The sequence below is a fragment of the Pyrus communis genome, chromosome 8 (assembly GCF_041283825.1).
Source record: "Pyrus communis isolate YQ-2024b chromosome 8, ASM4128382v1, whole genome shotgun sequence".
NCBI classification, from domain to species: Eukaryota; Viridiplantae; Streptophyta; class Magnoliopsida; order Rosales; family Rosaceae; genus Pyrus; species Pyrus communis.
Window position 1 is genome coordinate 17,647,854 of NC_142572.1, and position 21,657 is coordinate 17,669,510.

The following is a 21,657-nucleotide window of genomic DNA, read 5'->3' on the forward strand; positions in this document are numbered from 1 at the left end:
AACAGCAAGAGGAGGAGCTTATTGTAGCCACACGCATAACTCCGCGGGTACAGCCTCCCTTGTGGAGAGACAATAGAATAACCAAACAACCAACAATGTAGACCACACAGGAAAGTAACCTATGCTAATTCGAAAGTAATTATTGATAAGCCTCCACCATATTATCATGATAGATATATTAAAAAGCGTCATAAATGGATGAAAGTAGTTGGATCTGCATCATATTGTTCGTCTTTGATAATTCTTGTAATATATTTTTTTCTCGGTTACTGCCCACCTTAAACCATCTCGACATTTTAGCGGACGGATATGGCACGGACAGAGGCACCAAATCCACAACCTACACAGCACACTCCGTAGAACAATAAAAATATGCAATATTATCTACATCTGGTTTGACGAATGTCTCCGGTTGAGAGTAACAGTCCACACATCAAGGAAGCCACTACAGAAGGACGCTGATTAGTGATTCCCCGTGCTTTTCCAAATGCACCCACTTCAGTATAAAACCTTCAGCACAAACATCTCCGAATAAAGCAGATCAAGAATCAGTAGATCAATACTCTCAACAGAAACCAAGAAAATTGAAGATTGCGAAATTACCTAATAATTTAAATTTGGAGGAGGTCATCAAGTATATAGGCATCACAAGAAATCCATGATTAATACGAAATAGATCTCGATTTGAAAGCCCTAATACGAAGCTAAAAGTGACCTAACACACATGGAGAGATCAGTACTCTTCCGCCTTAGCATCCTCACCGGCGGCGGCAGCAGTGGAGTCCACCACAGAGCTCGCAGTCACGGACTCCGCCGCACCGTTTTCAGCAGCGGCGATCCTGGACTTGACGGTGTCGAGCATGTGCTTGCTGATCTCCTTGGAGTAAACCTGCAGGATCTGAATCCCGTCTTCCTCGGTCGCGGCGGAGCCACCGGCGGCAGCGAAGGCGTCGTCCTCGATGAGGCGGGCGGTGGTGGAGGCCTCGTTGGCGGCCATGGTGCCGTAGCGCTTGGAGAGAGGGGAGGGCGAAGTGAGGGTCTCGATGAGGCGGTTGACGACGGCGTCGCGGGTGCGCTGGGTCGGCGGCCATATGCTGAAGGAGGTAAGGAGGCTGGGCTTCCCTTTGTGAGCTGGTGCGTCGTGGTGGCGATGCTGTTGGGAGATTTGGTCTTGAGGCGCTGCTGCGGCGGTGCTCTCGGAGTCCGACATTTCGATGAGGATTTGTGGAGGTAAATACTAACGCTAAAATTCAAAAATAAATATAAAGAGAAAATGAGAGAGTAAATAAATTGTTGGTATTTTTTTTTTTTTTTTTTTTTCAGTCCAGAATTGTTGGTGAATTGAATTCAAATGTGGGAGAGAATTAAAGTTAGGGTAAATCTCTGTTTATTACTCTCATGTTTCGCAGTTTTCAACATTTAGTACATCAAGTTTTTTTCGTCCCAGAGTCGTACCTAAAGTGTAAATTTTAGGACAGTCTCATACATCCGTTAGTCAAACTGTTAAGTCTCCCGTTAACTATGACGTGGCGTCCATTTGGACAATGACTGGACGTCACGTGTCATCTACGTGGAAATAAAAAAAATATAAAAAAAAATAAAATAAATATAAAAAAAAACCTTCATCTTCCCCAAATCCCACCCGTACCTACCCTCCCATCACCCACCCATTATCCCGCCCCCCCCCCCCCCCAACACTCTTTCTCTCGCACCACTCCTACCCGGACTCTCGTGACTCCTCGCATCGCTCCTACGAAATCGACTGCGACACCCCCAACCAACCCCACTCAGCTCCCTCTTTGACACCCCTAACGACGCTAATGGATCCTCTTTGACGGCTCCGGTCACGACTTTGATTTAGATCGGGTCTCCTAATGGATCCTCTATGACGGCTCTTGTCACTGCCTCACCGACAAACCCTGATTTCCTGGGGATCGCCATACCAGAGAACTGGTGATGTCTCAGGCAGAGATTCAGAGGCAGATCCAGGAGTTGCAAAGGATGCAAATCGTTGCTGGTCACGAGCTGAAAGGCACATGAACACTGAGGGTATCCGGTGACGACTAGGGTGGGAGGGTAGGCACGGGTGAGATTTAGGGAAGACGAAGAGGTGGGTGATGGGAGGGTGGGCGCAGGTAGTCACAAATGGTGATGTCGGTTTATACTTCTCTCTCTCTCTCTTCTACTTTTCCTTCGCTCCTGGAGACCCAAATCCCAAAAAGCTTGTTATTTATTGTTTGGTTTCTTCTCTTTCCACCATTTCCTCAGCTGGCAGTGGCTTGATTTGTCTTACTTTCAAAATTTGAAGTTAAAAAATTAGGGGTGGGTGATGGGAGGGTGGGAGGGTGGGCGAGGGTGGGATTTGTGGAAGATGAAGTTTTTTTTTTCTTTTCTAAATTATTATTTCATATATATATATATATATATATATATATATATAATTTGTTTATTATATTTATTTATTTATTTATTTTATAAATAATTTATTTTTAATTTCCACATAAATGACATGTGGTGTCCAGTCATTATTCACATGAGCACCACGTCACAGTTAACGGGAGACTTAACAGTTTGACTAACAGATATATGAGACTGTTCCAAAATTTACACTTAAGGTATGACTTTGAGACGAAAAAAACTTGATATACTAAATATTAAAAACCACGAAACATGAACGTAGTAAACAAAGATTTACCCTTAAAGTTATATATAGGCGAAGATTGAAAGCTTAAAAGGATGGATTACCTTAGGCGCGTGCTTATGTACACGGAATCGGAATGAGTTGGGTGGGAATGATTCCAATTCCGGATCAACCTTCCGTTTACCATCCCAACATGAATGAACAGTGATGCGGGCCCCAGGTAAAATGAGGAATTGGATTCCCACTTTTGTAGGAATTCAATTCCTTAGGGGAGGTGGGTTTGGGCATGGCAGAATGGGAATCAATTTTATTGGTTGCTGGGTTTGGTTGGTTAGGTTAGGGCCTTTGGTTTGAATTAGGCCCTTCGAATGAAGTGGCCGCTTATGTTTACACATTTACCAAATAGTTTCGGCTAATACGTTGTACAATTTTTGGCTTTGCGATTATTTTCAAAATGAGATCACAAAATCTCAATTTTTCATTTTTTTTTATATCGTACCAATTTGTACTTTCAATTTTAATCATTTGATTCTTTATTAAAATGACGACGTTGGAAGTCTATAACATGTTTATGACCTAACGTGTAACCACATTTGCACCACGAGGACAAAAATAACTCATCATGATTTTTTGACTATCCTAAATCGATGCATTATGTCCTAAATCAATGCATTATGTCCCAAAACGGCAACCAATTGTATAGTTTGATTTAATGAGTGCAAGTGTGGCTTAGATGTCAGCCTCAAAGTAGATCCCACATATAACGGAAGATTAGACGCAACAGTAATAACTCTCAATTTGTCATATGCCGAAATAAACACATTTTGACAGATTAAAAAGGTCTATAACAAATTAAAACTTTACAAAATAGAAGGAGGTCCTAAGTGCTAAAATTGTACCTTAAAAATCTAGAAGTGAAAATTGATCGGTCCTTTTTTCATGCTAAAAGATCGGCAAATATATTTTTCTTAAGACAATATGATTCAAACTTCAAACCAAAGTTTGGAATTTACTTTTGTTTTTTACAGGGAAGATGGCATGACTTTGGCGTGGTTTGCAAATGGCCTCCAAGGGCTTCACTTCATACAAAGTTTAGAGCCTTTTTGGGATTGCCTCGCTAAAATACACTTAAACGAATACGTGATTTTGAGAGGGTGATTTTAATATAAATATGTTGAACTTTTAATTTAAAACACTTGAAGAAGCACCAACATGTGCAAGCAGTTCTAAAATGAGAAATGCTAAGAGGATTCTCTTAAAATGGGACTCTCTATGGACTTTCTGCCACCTCATAGTTTAACTTAATTTATGTGCCAACATTATAAAACGTTGTGCCAAATATGAGGTGTCAAAGAATTCATAGAGAGTTTCACTTTTAAAAAAATCGTCTTAGCATTTATCTTCTAAATTTTATTTTAAGATGCACTTAACAACATTTCTGGTAATCAAACAACACTTTTAGTCATTATTCATGTAAATACTTAACGGGCTCAATTAGTGGTGATGAATTACTTGGGCCTGATTTCGTTGCCGTGAACCTTAATGCTCCACAATGGCTCTCCGTCTAATTTGTCTCCACAATGAATTTTGGTTTTTAAATAAGGTACGAGAAAATTTTTATTTAATCAGAAATTATTGTAAATGAAGATGTGAATGTCCGTTGTAATAATTAAGCAATTAAATATGACTACTTTATTGTCAAAAACAAAATCTTTGGTAGGTTTGAAAAGTTTGATAGGGTTTGCTAGACATTTTGCCTATAAAAGATTGAAGAACAAAGAGAGGAGAAACATACAGAGGAAATGAAGAAAAAGAGAAAAGAAAGAAGATGTATACAAAAGAAAATATCAGTGAGCCAGACTAGAAAGAAAATAATGAGAGTTATTTTGTACGCATGTTATTTCAGATAAAGAAAAAAAGTATTAGTATTCCCTCAAGGACGAGGACGTAAGCACACTTGCCGAACCTCATAAATATTATGTCTTATTTACTTTATATTTCACTGCACACATACACCAATTTCATACAAAAATGAAATTATATTTAATCATTTGAAAATCAAAAATCAAACAAACCAACAAAATTCGAATGTTAAAAAACACATACCGCCAATGGAAAAGAATCATGCCAAATTAGAATTGAAGAAGACAAACTAGTCGGCAACCACATTCCTTCTCGTATCTTACACTCGAAATTTTAATCCTCGTATCTTACACTCCCCACCATGAAACTCTCTGTCAACTTCATCCTCGTATCTCTTGTACTCCAAATTTTTATTCCTACATTATTTTCCTCTCTGTTTTATCGATTCTTGCTTACCAATTGCCAAAATATTTATAAAAATTATGCAGTAAAAGTTAAACTAAAATTATAAAAACAAATCCACCAAGAACACTTGAAATTTATAAAACTCCACATTTACATAAATTAAAAAAAAAAAAAAAAAATCAAACAATGAAAAAAATGGAAGAACAATCACCATTCTTCTGGTACGCTACTACAGGTCTCATCATCATCTTCCTCACCTTCCTCGCCAAATTTAAACCAAAACACAAATTTACGAGTCTGCCCCCATCCCCGCCATCTCTTCCAATCATCGGCCACCTTCACCTTCTAAAACATCCAGTCCACCGAACCCTCCCCTCCCTTTCTTCAAAGTTGGGAAAAATCCTCCTCCTCAAATGGGGTTCGCGCGCAGTCCTCCTAGTCTCCTCCCCTTCCGCCGCTGAAGAATGCTACACCAAGCACGACGTTGCCTTCGCCAACCGCCCAAGCCTGCTTGCCGGAAAACACTTCCACTACAACTTCACAACCGTCGCGGCGGCATCCTATGGCGACCACTGGCGTAACCTCCGCCGTGTCATGACTCTCGAGTTCTTCTCCTCCTCCCGCCTCGCCGCGTTTTCAAGCGTCCGGCGAGGAGAAGTCCGTCTCTTACTGAACCAGATCATGAAGAAATCAAAGGTCGAGCTCAAGTCCAAATTTACGGAGCTTGCGTTCAACGCGATGACGATGACGGTGGTGGGGAAGCGGTACTTCGGCGAAGACGTGGCAGACGACGAGGAGGCAAAGAATTTCCGGGAGGTTATGAGGGAGGCCGTGCACCTATCGGCGGCGACGAATTTGGGAGATTTTTTGCCGGTTTTGCAGTGGTTGGATGCGACGGGTTTGGAGAAGAAGATGGTGAGGCTGATGAAAAAGATGGACGGCTTCTTGCAGAGTTTGATTGTGGAGCGCCGTGGGATTTTGGCGGCGGGTTTTGAAACGAACGGCGAAGAGTTGAAGAAGTTGTAATCGACAACTTTTTGGCGTTGCAACAAACAGATCCCCACTTATATACCGACTAAATCGTCAAGGGAATCATTTTGGTAAATTTCTTAATCCTGCGACTTTTTTGTTACACAAAGAGAATTTAGGCTCAAGACATGATTCATTCGTAATTTGGTATCAAACTCCAGTGCCGAGTCAAAAATTCATGCCAAAGGGGAAATTAGAATTTTCTTTTAGTAATATCATGAAAAATTTTAATCAAATAAAATTATAAAAGTGACAGAGCTTTAAAATTTCTATGAAAAAATTAGTATTGAGAGAAGTCATAATAAATAGAATTTGTGTTAATATTTTACACAACATTGATAATAACGTTATAACTAGCTCAAACTATTATTATGAGATTTCTCTTTTCATATTATTGAATCTTCCTCCCGAATGTCTATACCTTGTTTTATATGAACGAACAAAAAAATAAAAGGTTTAAAAGAAATCAGAAGGGTTTATATATGGTAAACTTTATTTTAGGTGGGGGTTTAAAAAATCAAAAGGTAGTTTTCCATCACCAGGTGTTGACCACAGGACTGAAGATACCTCCAAGAGGTATAGATTCCAGGATGGACAATAATCAGTAGACAATTAATATAAGTTTAAATTTCAGGATGGGTCCTGAACTTCCTTAGTCTTCATGTGGCTACGCCACTGTTAAACTCGTCGAAATCAAAAATGAATTTTTTTTCAGTTTAACAGTAGAAAATACTACAAAAATATAGTTCTCCAGTATTTAGGTAAGCTGCAACTTAGGTTGTGTCAATTTGAATTCAAGTTTATTGTAATGTACCTAGGCACGCATGTACATTGGGACCAAGATGGTCCCACAATTATTCGGTTTCTGGAAAATATACATCTAAAAGTTTTTTTAGGACCCTTGGAATGTTTGGGCATGAGTTTCTTTTGTGTTTATCAAGTGTTTAATGAAATGTCTGTTAGGCATATCTCGACAAATTACATCGATAGCAATCGACAAATCCTCTCGATATTACTGATCGGATTGTTTTGGCATATGTCGATATTTGTTGACAAGTGTTCAACCTGGTTTGGTTGACGACAACAAGCTTACCAAGTGTTCGACGAAATGCTCAATGAATATACTGAAACGCTTTGCACTTTGTTTTTACCTAAAAAATTTGTATTTTAACATCAAAACTTCCTAAGGTTCGAATCTTGAATCAGCCACTGAGCGTATCTTCTACTATTGAGTTTATATTTTTCCAACTTGATGAACTCGAATTGTAAAAGTAAGTTAGGGTTCGATTGATTGTTCAAGCCTGAGTTGCATCCCTATAGGCCTTACCATTAGTCGCGTCCAATTTCAGATGGTAAAAACAAAATCTCTGTCATGCGTTCCACAAGTACTTGATGTATGTAGATGTATTGATCAAATAGTTGAGTGATTATGCGTTACCAGGTGCACATCTGCTTGTATGTATCTTTCATCTAATGGTCACATAAGCACATGTTTGTACTTCGAGTAAGCATGATCACGTTACATATGACCAAGTCACATCACAGGTGTGCACAGTAGACACAATAACGGCATTATAATTTCGACTAATCAATACTAATTGTAGGTGTTGCTGGTAGCTGGGACAGACACAACAGCAACAACCCTAGAATGGGCAATGGCACTATTGCTAAACCATCCAGGTGCAATGGCGAAATTAAGAGCCGAGATAGATACCAAGACTGGATCTGATCATCGTCTGTTGGAAGAGCAAGACTTGCCGAACCTGAACTACTTGCAAAATGTAATCAACGAAACGTATCGTTTGTACCCTTCATTTCCAATTCTAGTGCCTCATGAAAACTCAGAGGACTGTGTGGTAGGGGGATTCGACGTGCCGTGTCACACAATGCTCGTGATCAATGCGTGGGCTATCCACAGGAACCCTGAGATATGGGAGGACCCCGAAAAGTTTAAGCCGGAGAGGTTTGAAGGGTGGAGTGGTGAGGGGTCCGAAGGGTATAAGCTGATTCCATTTGGGGCTGGAAGGCGACGGTGTCCTGGGGCCAGCCTCGCGAACAGGTTTGTTGGGTTGGCGCTGGGAAGCTTGGTTCAGTCGTTTGAGTGGGAGAGGATTGGTGAAGAGGAGGTGGATATGAGTGAGGGTTTGGGGCTTACCATGCCAAGGGTCAAGCCCTTGGAGGCTATTTGCAAGCCACGCCCAATCATGCTATCTTCCATTTAAAATTCGACCATAAAGTCCAAAGCACAATACTACTGCTACATTATTCCCTTTGCTTGGTAGTAATCAATATGTATGGTTTGATTGTAATCAAGTTCAAAGTTATGGTTCTTATAGTTAAATCTATCAAAAACTAGTTTAACTGAATTTTTCGTATAACTGTTAATGTTAGTAAAAAAACACTTCAATTGATATTATTAAAAAGAGTAATACTTAAAAGATTCAAATGATAGTAAACAATCCGATAGTCCAAGAAGAGTCGGGCTTAATAATAGTTAGGACAAAACGGTGGCTTAATTATCTTTTGGCGTGAAAAATTTTAGTTAAATAAAAACTAAATCAGAAAAATACCTTTAATTTAATAATCAATTGACCAAAATGATTTGACAAATTTGAGGATATTTTTGTCATTTTATTTTTATTTGATGAAGATTTTTCACGAAATAATCAAAATAATTAATAGTTAACAAACTCAAGCATCAATTCTATTAATTTTAACTCTCAGATATCAAAATAAAAAATTATGTTAATTTCAGAAATTATTTAAGCTAAAAAAACCATATCTTTTCCGTACAGATTTCAACGGTCAAAAGACAATTTTCGATTTTGCTTCTCAATGCAAGAATTCCATGGCAACTGCCAACGCCAACAGCATACAGGATAATCCTAAAACCATCCCATCATCTTTATGTAAATTTTTCTTAAGATTTACTAATACAATTATTTTCGACAAAGATAACTTTCTACGTGAGTTTATATTATTAACATAAAACGTCACAATTATAATATATTCATGTTATTGCTGAAGATATGTATTTAGAAGCCCCATTAAGAAGACACATATAAGTAGCAAACAAATGCATTGCCACCAAAATCGTGGCTACTAAGAAAATATCACGCTACATACTACATATAACAATTCATCTCTCAATGGTACATTGCAAATCCTGAAAAAGACCTAAAACTGGAGAAGTGGAAAGGACTGGAAATGGACAATCTACAAAAGCAACAGGCATTTTCAGGTTCACTTCAGGCTTCTTTTCTAGAGGGGTAGGGGCCCTAGGGGGCTTTATAATAATAATAATAATAATAATAAACAAGTTCAATTTACACATTGATTTCGTATACGAAACAACAAAATAGATTGAAGAGGAGGACATACTAACCTAGCCAACTGTTCCAACTCACGTTTGCTATGAAATTAAAAAAGCCATTTACCAATGAAGCCTGATGAAAGTTGACAAAATGAGTGCTTGCTTACGCCTTAATTTTTTTGTTTCTTGACGTTAATTCCTCAACGATTATGGAGAGGGTCTGAAGCGTTAGGAACTCTCCTCTTGCTTGAAAAGAAGACCTCAAATGAGTGCTTTGGATTCAAACGATGCTTCTGCTGCGGCGGCTGCTGCTTATTATTCTCTTGTTCCCCTGCTAGCTTATTCGGTGATTGCGACGAGTAGTTCAGCTTCTGCACATCAAGTTGCATTGTGCTTTCCTTGTCCCCGGAGGCCAGCATTGTGAGAAAGACCAAGATTATTACGATGAACTGCTGAAATTGCATAACTGAGACTTGTGGGGGGTTTCAACTTTCAGGTTTAAGAGAAGAAAGATGAAAAAAGGAGGGGTCTGAAGAGGGAGTTTTAAAAAGGCAGAGTGTGGAAAAGCTACATGGCTTTGTTTGGAAGTTTAGAGAGAGAGAGAGAGGAAAATAAAAGGTGATGTGGTGCAATTGAGTATACCCTGCAAACAAGGGACACTTCCCACGAGAACTCATTTTTGTTTGCTTTTCTTTTTCTTTTGTATAATATTCTTTGTGTTTCACGAGAACTTTTCCTGGCTTTCTTTTTCTGGTCAGAACCCTCCCAGGCTTTCCGGTCCCCTTAAACAAGGCACTCATGCATCTCACTCCACTCCAACCCAGAATTAAACAAATAAGGGTTTTTTATGTTTGTGTGTTATTAAACTAAGGATTAATTGCAGTTGTGTTCCTTAATTTTGGAATGGTTTCGCTTTGGTTCCTAAATTATTTTCCATCTCAAGTTGGTCCACAAACTTTCAAAAAGTGTATATGATAAGGAGAATAGTGACATTTGTTATAGAAGTTGACAACAATCTTGTGGCTAGGCCTTGAATGCGGGCTGGCTAGTGTTTTAGGCGAAATTGCACATTGCATCGACCAAAATGAATGACAACTTCACAATGACAGAGTAGATATGTAGCAAAACACTAAATGGCTCCAACGACCAAATCCATTGGTCTAGGTCGTTGATATAATCAGGGTATTTCTTAAGACAATCTAATTCTTTCGAGATATTTCGAAACTCAAGTTCACCTCGATCTAAAAATCTTCCAACAAACGACTTCTTTTATTTCTTTTGATACGCAGTGTGATTGTTTTGTCAACTTTTGTAATAGATTGTGAGCAATTGTCCTCGGTAAACACAATTGCGAAAGTTCATGGACCAAACCATGAGGAATAAAAGTTTGAAGGACGAAAGCGAGGAACCCAAAAATAGAGTATAGAAAAGTTGGCTCTTGTGCTAGCTAGTTGTTTGGAGGGGTTGTGATTGTCGGGTTTGGATATAGGCCTGGAAATATATGTGTTGCTTTTTAGAACATCGGAAAGGGTGAAATCATCATATACATCCAAGGGCTTTCTTCCTTCATGCAAAAGGTTGCCATACGAATATCTCTTGCTTTTTCTCCTTTTCTTTGTTATTTAAGAAGGAGACATACAATATAATTCTTAATTATTTGCTTAAAGTAGACGATCGATTAATTTGAGTGGTCAAATCATGCGTGAGTCTCTTTCCAAAGTTTTGAATCTTTCTTTGTTTTCCTGCTTTATTTGAGCATTCCTTTCCCTTCGTTCGCGATGAATTGCCAAGACATACGGCATCCATTTGTTCAAAGATCCAAGCTGCTTTCTCTGACGACTGATACGCTACCCTGACTGGTAATTTCATGCATGGAAAGCGTACGTCCTGAAAATCTTGGACGGACTTGGAAGCAAGAGTTTAGATAGATTTTGTTTAGTCTTTTTGTGTTGAGAGATATGCAGCAGAAAATCTTAATAGTGCAGAACTCAAAGGAGGCATCTCTGTTAAGGATATAATAGGACCATCAAATGATAATGTACCTGATTAAACTTTACTTAGCTGTTAAGCTATGACAGTTAGGTTGGCTAGAGTTAGGGATAAAACTGATTGTACCTATTTATAGATGGGTGGGTACCCATTCTGTTGAGATATAATGAAATCATTTTGTACAACAACTTCCCTCTCAACAATTCCCTCTCTTTCTACAATTATTTGTCTCTGCCTCTAACCTTTCTCTTACATAACTATGAGTTTCTACATGGTATCTTCACCATAGTCCACCGACTTCGATCCCCCGCTTACATTTTCTTGAATTTTCTCACTCTTTCTTGTTCTCCAAACAGGTCTCATTAGCCCTAATTTTCTCAATTTCTTCTCTAATCCTCTCAATTTCTTCTTTTCTCTTCTCAAATCTTGATTTTTTAATGGTGACTACTACGAACTCTGCAAACTCCTCTTCTCCGGCGGCTCATCCTGGCTCTCATGGCGAGGTCACAAATTCGTCGATTCAATCCCTCTCTTCGATTACAGTTTAGAATATCATTGGTATGGTGGTGACGAAACTCAATCATCACAACTACATCACCTGGTGTAGTCTTTTCCTTCCGGTTCTGAAACGATTCAAGCTTTTAGGGCTTGTTAATGACACCGATCTGTGTCCTCCTCAATTTGTGACTGATTCTCCTGTATCTCGAGTTCCAAATTCAGCATATGAGACTTGGTGCGAAAGAGATCAAATCCTGATGATTTGGATTAATTCGACACTATCTGAAGATCTTCTTCCATTAACGGTTGGCATGGATGATTCGAGATCTCTCTGGCAATCTATGGAGCGCCACTTCTCTGGTGCTTCTCGTACTCACATTCACTGCCTACGCTCAAAGATTTAAACTATCCAGAAAGGTGACTCTTCGATGACTGATTATCTCAATTCTCTTAAGGAAATTTCTGATAAACTTGATGCGGTTAGGGAACCGATCTCTGAATCCGATCTTGTTGCCTACATAATTTCTGGTCTCTCAGAAGAGTATGAGTCCTTTGTTGATTCGATTGAAACAAGAACTGAGCCTGTCAATCCTGATGAACTACACGAATTACTTCCTAGTCAAGAAATTTCTCTTCAAAAACACAAGACCATATCATATTCTTCCTCCTCCTCTACATTGTTTCATGCCTACACGGCTCAGCAAGGCTCCTCTAGTTTTCATAATTACAGAGGCAACATTCGTGGACGATTTCAAAATCAAAATCGATACAATCAAAATCAGAACTTTGGAGATAATCACAACAACGACAACAACTCAGAAGGTATTCCTGGTCTTATTCCTTCTTCAAGATCCACATTTTCTGGTCAAAACTCCAACAATTATAATTCTAGAAGATCTCTTCAGTGTCAATTATGCCTCAAGTATGGCCATGAAGCTCTCAATTGCGAGAAACTTTCTCAGTTTGCATCTCAACGATCACATGTTGGGCCTCCCACTGGCATGACTACCACTACTTCTCCTTCACCGACCTATTGGTTAACTAACAGTGGTGCCTCTCATCATGTGACGCCTGATCCAACTTCTCTTAACTCTGCCATTTCTTACACTGGCAGTGATCAACTCTTTGATGGCAATGGCAAAGGTTTGTGCATTTTTCATACTGGATCTGCTTTAATTCGTACTAAAAATGCTACATTTCGCCTCAATGGTGTGATATTAGTTCCCAAAGCATCACATAACTTGTTATCAGTTTACAAGTTTGTCTATGATAATTGGGCTTCTCTGACATTTGACCCATTTGGATTCTATATAAAGGACCTAAGAACTGGGAGGATGCTCTTCTAGGGCCCATGTGAAGGTGGTTTATACCCTTTCTACTAGGATGCATCTAATGGTACCTCTGGAATTGCACTCTCTCCTTAGGCATTGATGATAACTAAGACATATATTCATTTGTGGCATAGAAGACTCGGCCATCCATCGAGTATAGTATTGCATACTATTGTCAATAAAAACCCACTTCCTATTATTGGTTCTATCAATACAGGTTCTATTTGTACTGAGTGTAAATTAGGGTATGTTACCATTTTCTACTTTGCCTTGTACTTCTACTAAGCCCTTTCATTTACTACACACTGATGTTTGGGGCCTTTCTCCTATTGCTTCATGTACTGGCTACAAATACTACCTCATTCTGGTAAACGACTATACTAACTACCACTGGTTATATCCTATGGTTTATAAATATGATGTCTACCCAGTTTTCAAGACTTTTGTTCTCAAAGTTCAAACCTTTTTTATTGTAAGATACAATGTCTAAGGTCAGATTCAGGGGACGAGTTTTTAAGCAAGAATTTTCAGAACTTTCTTAATGAGCAAGGCATAACCCATCAACTAAGTTGTCCTTATACCCCTGAACAAAATGGGTGTGTAGAGAGGAAACATAGGCATATTGTTGAAATGGGTAGGACTCTTCTTTCTCAAAGTGGGTTAGCAACCAAGTTTTGGGTCAAGGCCTTTCAAACAGCTATCTATCTCATCAATAGATTGCATCATCAATCCTCTTTTATTAGTCCATGGGAACAACTTTTCAAAGCTCCTCCAAGATATCATACTCTTAAAGCCTTTAGTTGTGCTTGTTATCCCTGGTTGCACCCTTACTCCTCTCATAAGCTTGAAGTAAATAGTAAGCTATGTATTTTTATGGGGTATAGTCTCAATCATAGTGGTTACAGATGTTTTGATCCTATGACTAATAGGGTTTATGTCCCCCGGCATGTTACATTTGATGAGCAGCTGTTTCCTTTTAAGATTGGCCTGTTTTCAGTTTTTGACTCCCCTCCAGTTGCCCCATCTTCAAGTTCTCCCCCCATTACTGTCACCATTCCAATTCATTCTGCAACAAGTTACTCTCAGTCTGTCAGCCAAAGTAGTTCATCACAGAATCAGGTCTCTACAACACCTGATAGTTCTACATCTCCCTTATCTACTTCTTTAAGCATCCCACAATCTACAATACTTTCAGCACATGCCCATGTGCCTATTGACTCTCACCCCATGATTACAAGAGCTAAGGCTGGCATTCACAAACCAAAGGTCTTCACTGCCACAAAACATTTTTTTCCAGCTTCTATTGATTCCATTGCTTGTCTTCCTCTAACACCTACAACATTTCTGCAAGCCTCAAAGAATCCCAACTGGATGGCAGCCATAAAGGAAGAATTCCAAGCTTTGCAGTCTACTGGTACTTGAGATTTAGTTCATTTTCATCTGAGTTTAAACTTGGTTGGCTGTAAATGGGTGTTTAGAGTCAAACATAGGCTTGATGGCTCCATAGAACGGTATAATGCCTGTTTAGTGGCAAAAGGGTTTCATCAGCAAGAGGGACTTGACTTTCAATCATGTTGCAAAGCCAACAACGATACGAATTCTATTATCCATTACTATTTCATATGATTGGTTTGTCCATCAACTTGATGTCAGTAATGCCTTCTTGCATAGTACCTTAAAGGATGATGTTTATATGATTCAGCCACCAGGTTTTGTTGATTCAACCAAACCACAACATGTCTGCAAGCTTAACAGGTTCCTCTTTGGTTTAAGACAAGCTTCTAGGGCCTGGTTCTGTTGTTAGGAATCTTACCTTCCTACTCTGACACTAGTTTGTTTGTCAAAAAGGATTCTATCATCACTTTCATCTTAGTATATGTCAATCTATTATTGCTCAGTTACAAACTCTGTTTCCTGTGAAGGATTTGGGTGATATTCACAACTTTCTGGGTATTGAAGTTCACAGGTATGTGAAGGGGTTATTTCTAAATCAGTCCAAGTATGCACTTAATTTGTTAAAGAAAACAGATATGCTTGGTGTCAAGCCTTGCTCTACTCCTGTTGGTTCTGCAAAATTGGATCACTCAGTCACTCTTCCCTCAGATCTTACATTTTATCGATTAACTGTTGGGACTTTACAGTATCTAACTTAGACACGACCTTACTTGGTATTTGCTGTGAATCAAGTCTGTCAGTATATGCATGCTCCTAGGATCATTCACTTGCAGGTAGTGAAGCAAATACTTCGATATTTGAAGGGTACCATTGATGCAGGTCTATGGTTTACCAAAGGGTCTCAATGCCTCACTGCGTGGTCTGATACGTATTGGGCAAGATGCCATGTGGACAGACGATCAACTAGTGGCTATTTTGTATTCCTTGGGCCTAATCTCATATCCTAGAGTGCAAAGAAGCAATGCACTATTACCAGGTCCTCCACTAAGGCTGAGTATCGCTTTCTTGCCAATACAGCTGCAAAACTTAGTTGGGTTTGTAAAATCTTACAGGATATTTCCTTTTCCATTCTCAAGACTCCTGGAATCTTCTGTGATAATAAAAGTGCAATTGCCCTGGCTTTCGATCTTGTCTTCCATGCTTGGACTAAGCATATGGAGATTGATTATCATTATATCAGAGAAAATGTTCTCTGTGGCAAAGTCAGTGTGCATCATTTTGCTTCTCCTCTTCAACTTACAAATATTTTTACTATGTCTTTGTCGTCTGATTGATTTGCATAGTTAACTTCTAAGCTTTCAGTTAGATCTCCTAACTTTAGCTTGAGAGGTGTGTTAAGGATATAATAGGACCATCAAATGATAATGTACCTGATTAAACTTTGCTTAGCTAAGCTATGACAGTGTTGGTTAGAATAGTTGGGGATATAACTGATTGTACCTATTTAGATATGGGTGTGTACACATTCTGTTGAGATATAATGAAATCATTTTGTGCAACAACTTCTTTCTCTACAATTCCCTCTCTCACTACAATTCTTTCTCTCTCTGCCTCTAAACTTTCTCTTACATAACTATGAGTTTCTACAATCTCTACTCTATTTCAAAGTAGTCACATAACATGCGTTTGATCTTTTTATCACGACGACTAATTTTGTCGAGCCATTTTTCTTTTCCTACGTACTCTTTTCTTTTCTTGTAACCTTTATATTGGATACATAACAAGAAATAAGGAACATAAATAAACAAGTGTGTAAAAGACAAAAAAGGTATGTAAAAATCATTTGTCTTTTAGGATTTAAAGAGTACTACTATTGTAAGGACGAAGTCATTGTAAGTTTGTGGTACAAATCTTGAATCATATATATGTGATCACAATTTCATCTTAGGGACAAAGAACCCTTTTTTAGACTAGATTGTATTTTTAGCCTTTTAAACCTAACAAGTATTTCCAGTTTCCACTTTTGATAGTCATTCTATTTCTTTTTAAGAGAAACAATACGGAATTTATTAGAAATTAAGGGGGCATACAATCGTCTAAGAGAGTGTCTTGAATAAAATCAGGAGGTTCCTCGAACTAACAAGAAACAAAACCTGGCGTGGGCCAATCCTTATTGATGTTTCGGGGAACATGATAAACACAAGAAGCAACTAAACTGTGTAAGCCAATCCTTATGTCAGCGGCCATTAAACCAGACGTGGACTTATCACCACGCAGGCTGCCAATCGAGTTAACAACATAGAGGACATCACTTTCAAGCATCACATGAAACCTCTATTTCTCCAACGCCTACCACACCCCTCCCTAGCAGCGAAGAACTTTATCGCTCTTGGGTTGACGTGCAGGATCTTGCAAACAAAATCTCCAGCATAACTATGGACTTCGTCACGAAGTACCACAACGATACAGCACATATTAGTCATTCCACTTATTTGGTCACCTATCTTAAGAAATTTAAGAAATAACTAAGAAAAAGAAGAACCTTATGCCAAGTTGGCCAAAGCTGCAATAAGCCCTGGTTTGGTATTAAGGTGATTTTAAAGAAAGTGGGTATCAAAAAAAGTTGAGAGAGTTTTTGGTGTTTGGTAAACACTCTACATCAACTTTATTTCAAAGTTTTGGATGAAAATAAGCCCAAAACCTGAAGTTGCAAAAAGCAGCTTCAAAAGACTAGCTTATAGAAAGACACGGGTGAACAGTATAATCTTTAATGAATTTTTCAATAAGCCCAAAATTACCCTCCTTTCCTTACACTTTCAGCACGCCTCTCGCAAAACCTGAACCAGAGAACTTCAATCCCAGTGATCTCTCTTGTTCTCCAGGTTGCGTTCTCCGGCTCGGCGTCCTTCCTTTGTTAAGCTTCTCTTGTTTAAAATTTCCTTATTTATTTGTTTGGATTTTTAAATTTGGGGATGGGAGAGTGAGAGTGAAAGAGGGGTGGGGAGATCAAAGGGATGAGTGTATGGGTGTCGGGAAAAAAAAATTGGGGATGGAGGATCGGGAAAAAATTAGGGTTTGTGGAGGAAACAAGAAAAATTAAGAGAGAAGTAAGAAAAATTGATTACTTCTCTATTATTTTTTTTAGAAGGTCTGCTTCTGATTTATCTTAGGGTTTAGGTATATAAGAAAGGACAAAGCTTTGCTCTGCTTCTAATTTGTGAACTCTGCTTCTGATTTGTCCTGCATCGTTCCCTCGTCTCTTGCAATTCAGCACACCCCTCTACGATGCCGTTTCATCGTCTTCTTCAAGCTCTCGCAGTCTCTTCTGAAACTCCAACCTCCTGATCAGTGCTCGTATCTTATCTCTCTCACTCCATCTGCTATCGTGTTTTATATTTTTTTTTCTGAATTCTTCATTTATGTTATTCTTTTTAATTAGTACTAGGTTTGAGTTTTTGGTTCACAGTTTTTGGTTTAGGCTGATTAATATCCTTTTTTTCGTTTTTTTCATGATTTCTGCTAATTTTATTTGTCTATTTTTGTTTATTTGTAGAAAAATATGGTTAGATTTGGTTCCTTTAGTCGATTTATATATATATTTTTTATCATGACAGTCATCCAAAAATGATGCAGATCCGTACTATCTGTGCCTGTATCGTTTACTACGATTATGTATTCTATCTGTGTTTACTAGCTAGGATTTTGTAAGTGGTGTTATTGTTTATTCCTTGAGTCCATCATTTTGTAAGTGGAGATTTGTTTAGGATTTTGTAAGTATGGGGTGCTGTCATCTCCTTAAATATATCTTCCTCCCTTGTAATCCGCATGTCATTCTTGGTAATACAAAGAAGATATCATTCAAAATTCAACATTTGAGTTGACTGGGTGAAAGGTTGTGAAGAGGCAAGAGTGAGATTCTCAATACTTTGTGATCCATTTGCCGCATCTGATATGTACAGGCAAAGGCTCATCGTAGAGACTGCTTGTAGTCACCTGAACCATTGTGTTTTTCCTCTCCTTGTCCAGTTCTTTAAATTGCAGAGACCGCTTGTAGTCACCAACACTAGGAACAATATGCTAACTATTATTCCCAAGCCATCATACATACGGCATTCCTTCAGTTGCAATTCCAACACCCATAGAGACCGCAGCAGCAACCATTGAGGATAATTAAAGTTAAATCTTGTAAGGCTTCCCAATATTTATTTTCTAGTTCTGTATCCTGTATGGAATAGGAATGCCCTTTAGTGATTAGTATTTTGGGTCTTTCTTCGTGCTCCCATGTATAACATAAGTATGATCATATATGCTGCAGAATCCCGAGTCTTATACTTTTATTCATTTTATTTTAATAAAATGAGAATTAGTTTGCCTACTATACCTGTATTTTTCTTCTGGCTTACCATTTGTTATGTTTTCTGACAATGCTGTGCTCAGTACAACATGTGGAAAGTACTTCCGGGTGTCTTGCCTTAGCATCATTGATGTACGTACTCCATAGTTTTCGTATCATTCTAAGCAATTTGTTTGCCGACCTGTGAAAAATTGATTTGGCTAACTTTGTCATTTGGTATTATCTTCAGGTGATTCAGATATTATCAAGACGATGTCTGGTGGTCAGTGAAGGAGAGTAGGATGATACCTCTATGTTGAGTGTAGTGTTTTGTGTTGAGACTTGCCCTTTCTTTTCTCTTAATGAAATTCTCAATTTTCTTTGACAATGTTGTGTTGCTAAGTTTCCAAATGCTTAGATTCTACCATATGTGTAAGGTGATCTCCGTTGTGACTTGATGCATGGCATCTTGAGATTCATTAAAGTTAATTTTGTTACATTAGGTACATCCCATTTGAGGTTTTTTATTTGAACCTTGAACTGAAGTGTTTATGCTAAGTAGTTAAGCAAAAAAGAGCATAGTATGAAATGCTGGATAACAAGATAGGTTTCAGTTTGGTGTGGGATTTTGCTTTTTTAGAAACCATTTTTGTTCATAAGTGCTATTGAAGGGCTAGTTTGGTATTGCTGTGCTTTGAAAAAAAAAAAAAGTATATTTAGTAATTCACCTTTATTTGTTAAGAAAATTAAATTAATGGCACATCAAATATTATACTCTTTTTGGTCATTTCACACAGTCACAGTTGTTTTACATAAAAGTTTACCAAATACTATAATACTGTTTTTTTTTTTTTTCCAAAAGCACTTTTAGAAAAAAGTTAACCAAACACTCTGCTGCTTTATTTCAGAGCTACTTATTCTCACAATACAGCAAAAGCAGTGTTTTTTCAAAGCACAACAATACCAAACCAGCCCTAAGTCTTCTTACTTTAAGTTTGGCCAACTGTAAAAAGTTCATAAAGCTCAATCCAACCAAAAGGCCACGCCGGCTATCGCGGCTCAACGGTAACATAATCAAGATTATAAAAGAAAACATAATTATATTGAGATAATGAATTAAAAAAAATTAAGTGATATAAAAAATAAAATAAAATAAAAAGTCACAAAATCATCCAAACCGTCTAAACCCACCTAGCATGCTTAAGTCAACTTAGAGGAATCAAGCTAGTCTAGACAAGCTAGATGGGTGATTAGGTGAGTTTAAACTCCTTTCTTATTTTTTAAACATCAAAAAATTAATCATTACGCTGATCAATCGCGTAGTGCTTAGATGATCTCAAATGGCCTAGTCGGCCAATTTTAGTACATTGATGTTACATAACTAACAAGGGCCTTAGCACTGAATAAGCTGGACGCCCAATGGTTGTTTTTATTACTTACAGTTGAAAAAAGGTCATACTTTCACACACTGGAGGCCCAATGGCTATTTTTCTCTGCACAGCCAGTAAGAGAGCATCTCCAATGGAGGCTTTATCTTCCACGAGACTACTACATTTCAAGCCTTAGTGAGAAATTTCATCAACAATGAGCTGGAAAATGGGGCTAGATTCACCACTTGGGCTTCTTTTCTTGGGTAGCTTAAAATTGGGCTACATCTAGCTTTAAAAAAAACAATGGATCCCACAAAAAACGTAGCAACCCATGTGTGCAAAATTTCATCACTCTCTCCTCACTTGCAAATACACTTATACTCTCCTTTAATTCTTTTTTCTTACATATTTTTCTTGCAATTTGGCTAATTAATGATTGTTTTAAATTCCATAAGAATTAAAATTTCAAATTGATTTAACGTTCATGGGCATTAGTGGGTGAAATTTTCAAATAATTTTTTTCACAATTTTATCTTTCTAATTTACCAATTAGTGCTAGGTAAATTGTTGTATTGTACTTGAAAATCAAATCAGAGGGCGAAGTGGAGGTTTGTATTTTTCAACGGATGAGATTGAGATAAGAGAATCTAATTCAACGGACGATTCATAAGTGATAAAATCTTTGTGACAATTTGAACTTTTTCAGGTTGAAAGGTTCATTAAAAAAAATAAAAATAACAAATAAATTTTTTAAAAAAAAAGAAAAAGATAGCACGCCCAAAAATCAACTTAAGAAAAGTAAACAAAAAAATTATATATATCGCATAATCAAATTACTACATAAGTAAATATATATAGTCCCATATAGAGCTCGAAAGAAATAGCCCCTCATTGGGAGAGATTTTTTTATAAAACCCCAAAGATTCCTCGGAGCTTTAAAATGGGCTATATCCACTACTTTTTCAACTCCATATAGAGCCCCTCACTGGGAATGCTCTAAGTATCAACCAAGGTGTAGGACTGGCTATGTATCTGGATCAAATTTTTTGGGACATGGGGTTATAACATAGCATATTGGGAGCATTTTTGCTCAACACTATAACTATAGTGTATATTCACCGTACAACTTTTATCTTCTATGTGTCCTTCACTTAATATTAGTTATTTTTTTTTCAAAATCGGAAAATATACATTTAATATTAAAAATAACCATAGTTGGTAGTAAAGACACGTGACAGATGTGTCTGATGAACATACACCATAATTTGCGGTGGCGAGCAATAAAACTCCCAAAATATTCCAAGTTTATATCTCAATGTATAACTTCTTAAACAGATTACCAATTATTTATTGATTGTATGCTTTTAATATGATATTGAAACGGATGATTTATTTGTGTCACATAATAATATTAATTAACGATTTAAGTGTGGAATCCTATTTTAAGAACAAATAACATTAACATTGAGCTCATTTGAAAGTGTTTTTGG

At 37.8% G+C, this 21,657-nt stretch overlaps 1 protein-coding gene and 1 pseudogene across 2 annotated transcripts; one reads left to right on the plus strand and one right to left on the minus strand.

Annotated features, from left to right (window-relative positions):
• Positions 1 to 584: 584 nt before the first annotated feature.
• On the minus strand, positions 585 to 1,273 carry LOC137717859 (MFP1 attachment factor 1). The gene has a single exon (XM_068457355.2). It carries the CDS (start codon positions 1,208 to 1,210, stop codon positions 734 to 736), a length of 477 nt encoding a protein of 158 aa, XP_068313456.2. The 5' UTR covers positions 1,211 to 1,273; the 3' UTR covers positions 585 to 733.
• A 3,760-nt stretch (positions 1,274 to 5,033) lies between these two features.
• On the plus strand, positions 5,034 to 8,192 carry LOC137716921 (cytochrome P450 81Q32-like; annotated as a pseudogene). The gene is made up of 2 exons (XR_015965729.1): positions 5,034 to 6,009; positions 7,543 to 8,192. The product of XR_015965729.1 is annotated as a cytochrome P450 81Q32-like (transcript).
• The last annotated feature ends 13,465 nt before the right edge of the window (positions 8,193 to 21,657 follow it).

Bases quoted from the DNA above. Each gene is read 5' to 3' on its own strand.
- LOC137717859 (XM_068457355.2), bottom strand. From the start codon at position 1,210: ATGTCGGACTCCGAGAGCACCGCCGCAGCAGCGCCTCAAGACCAAATC.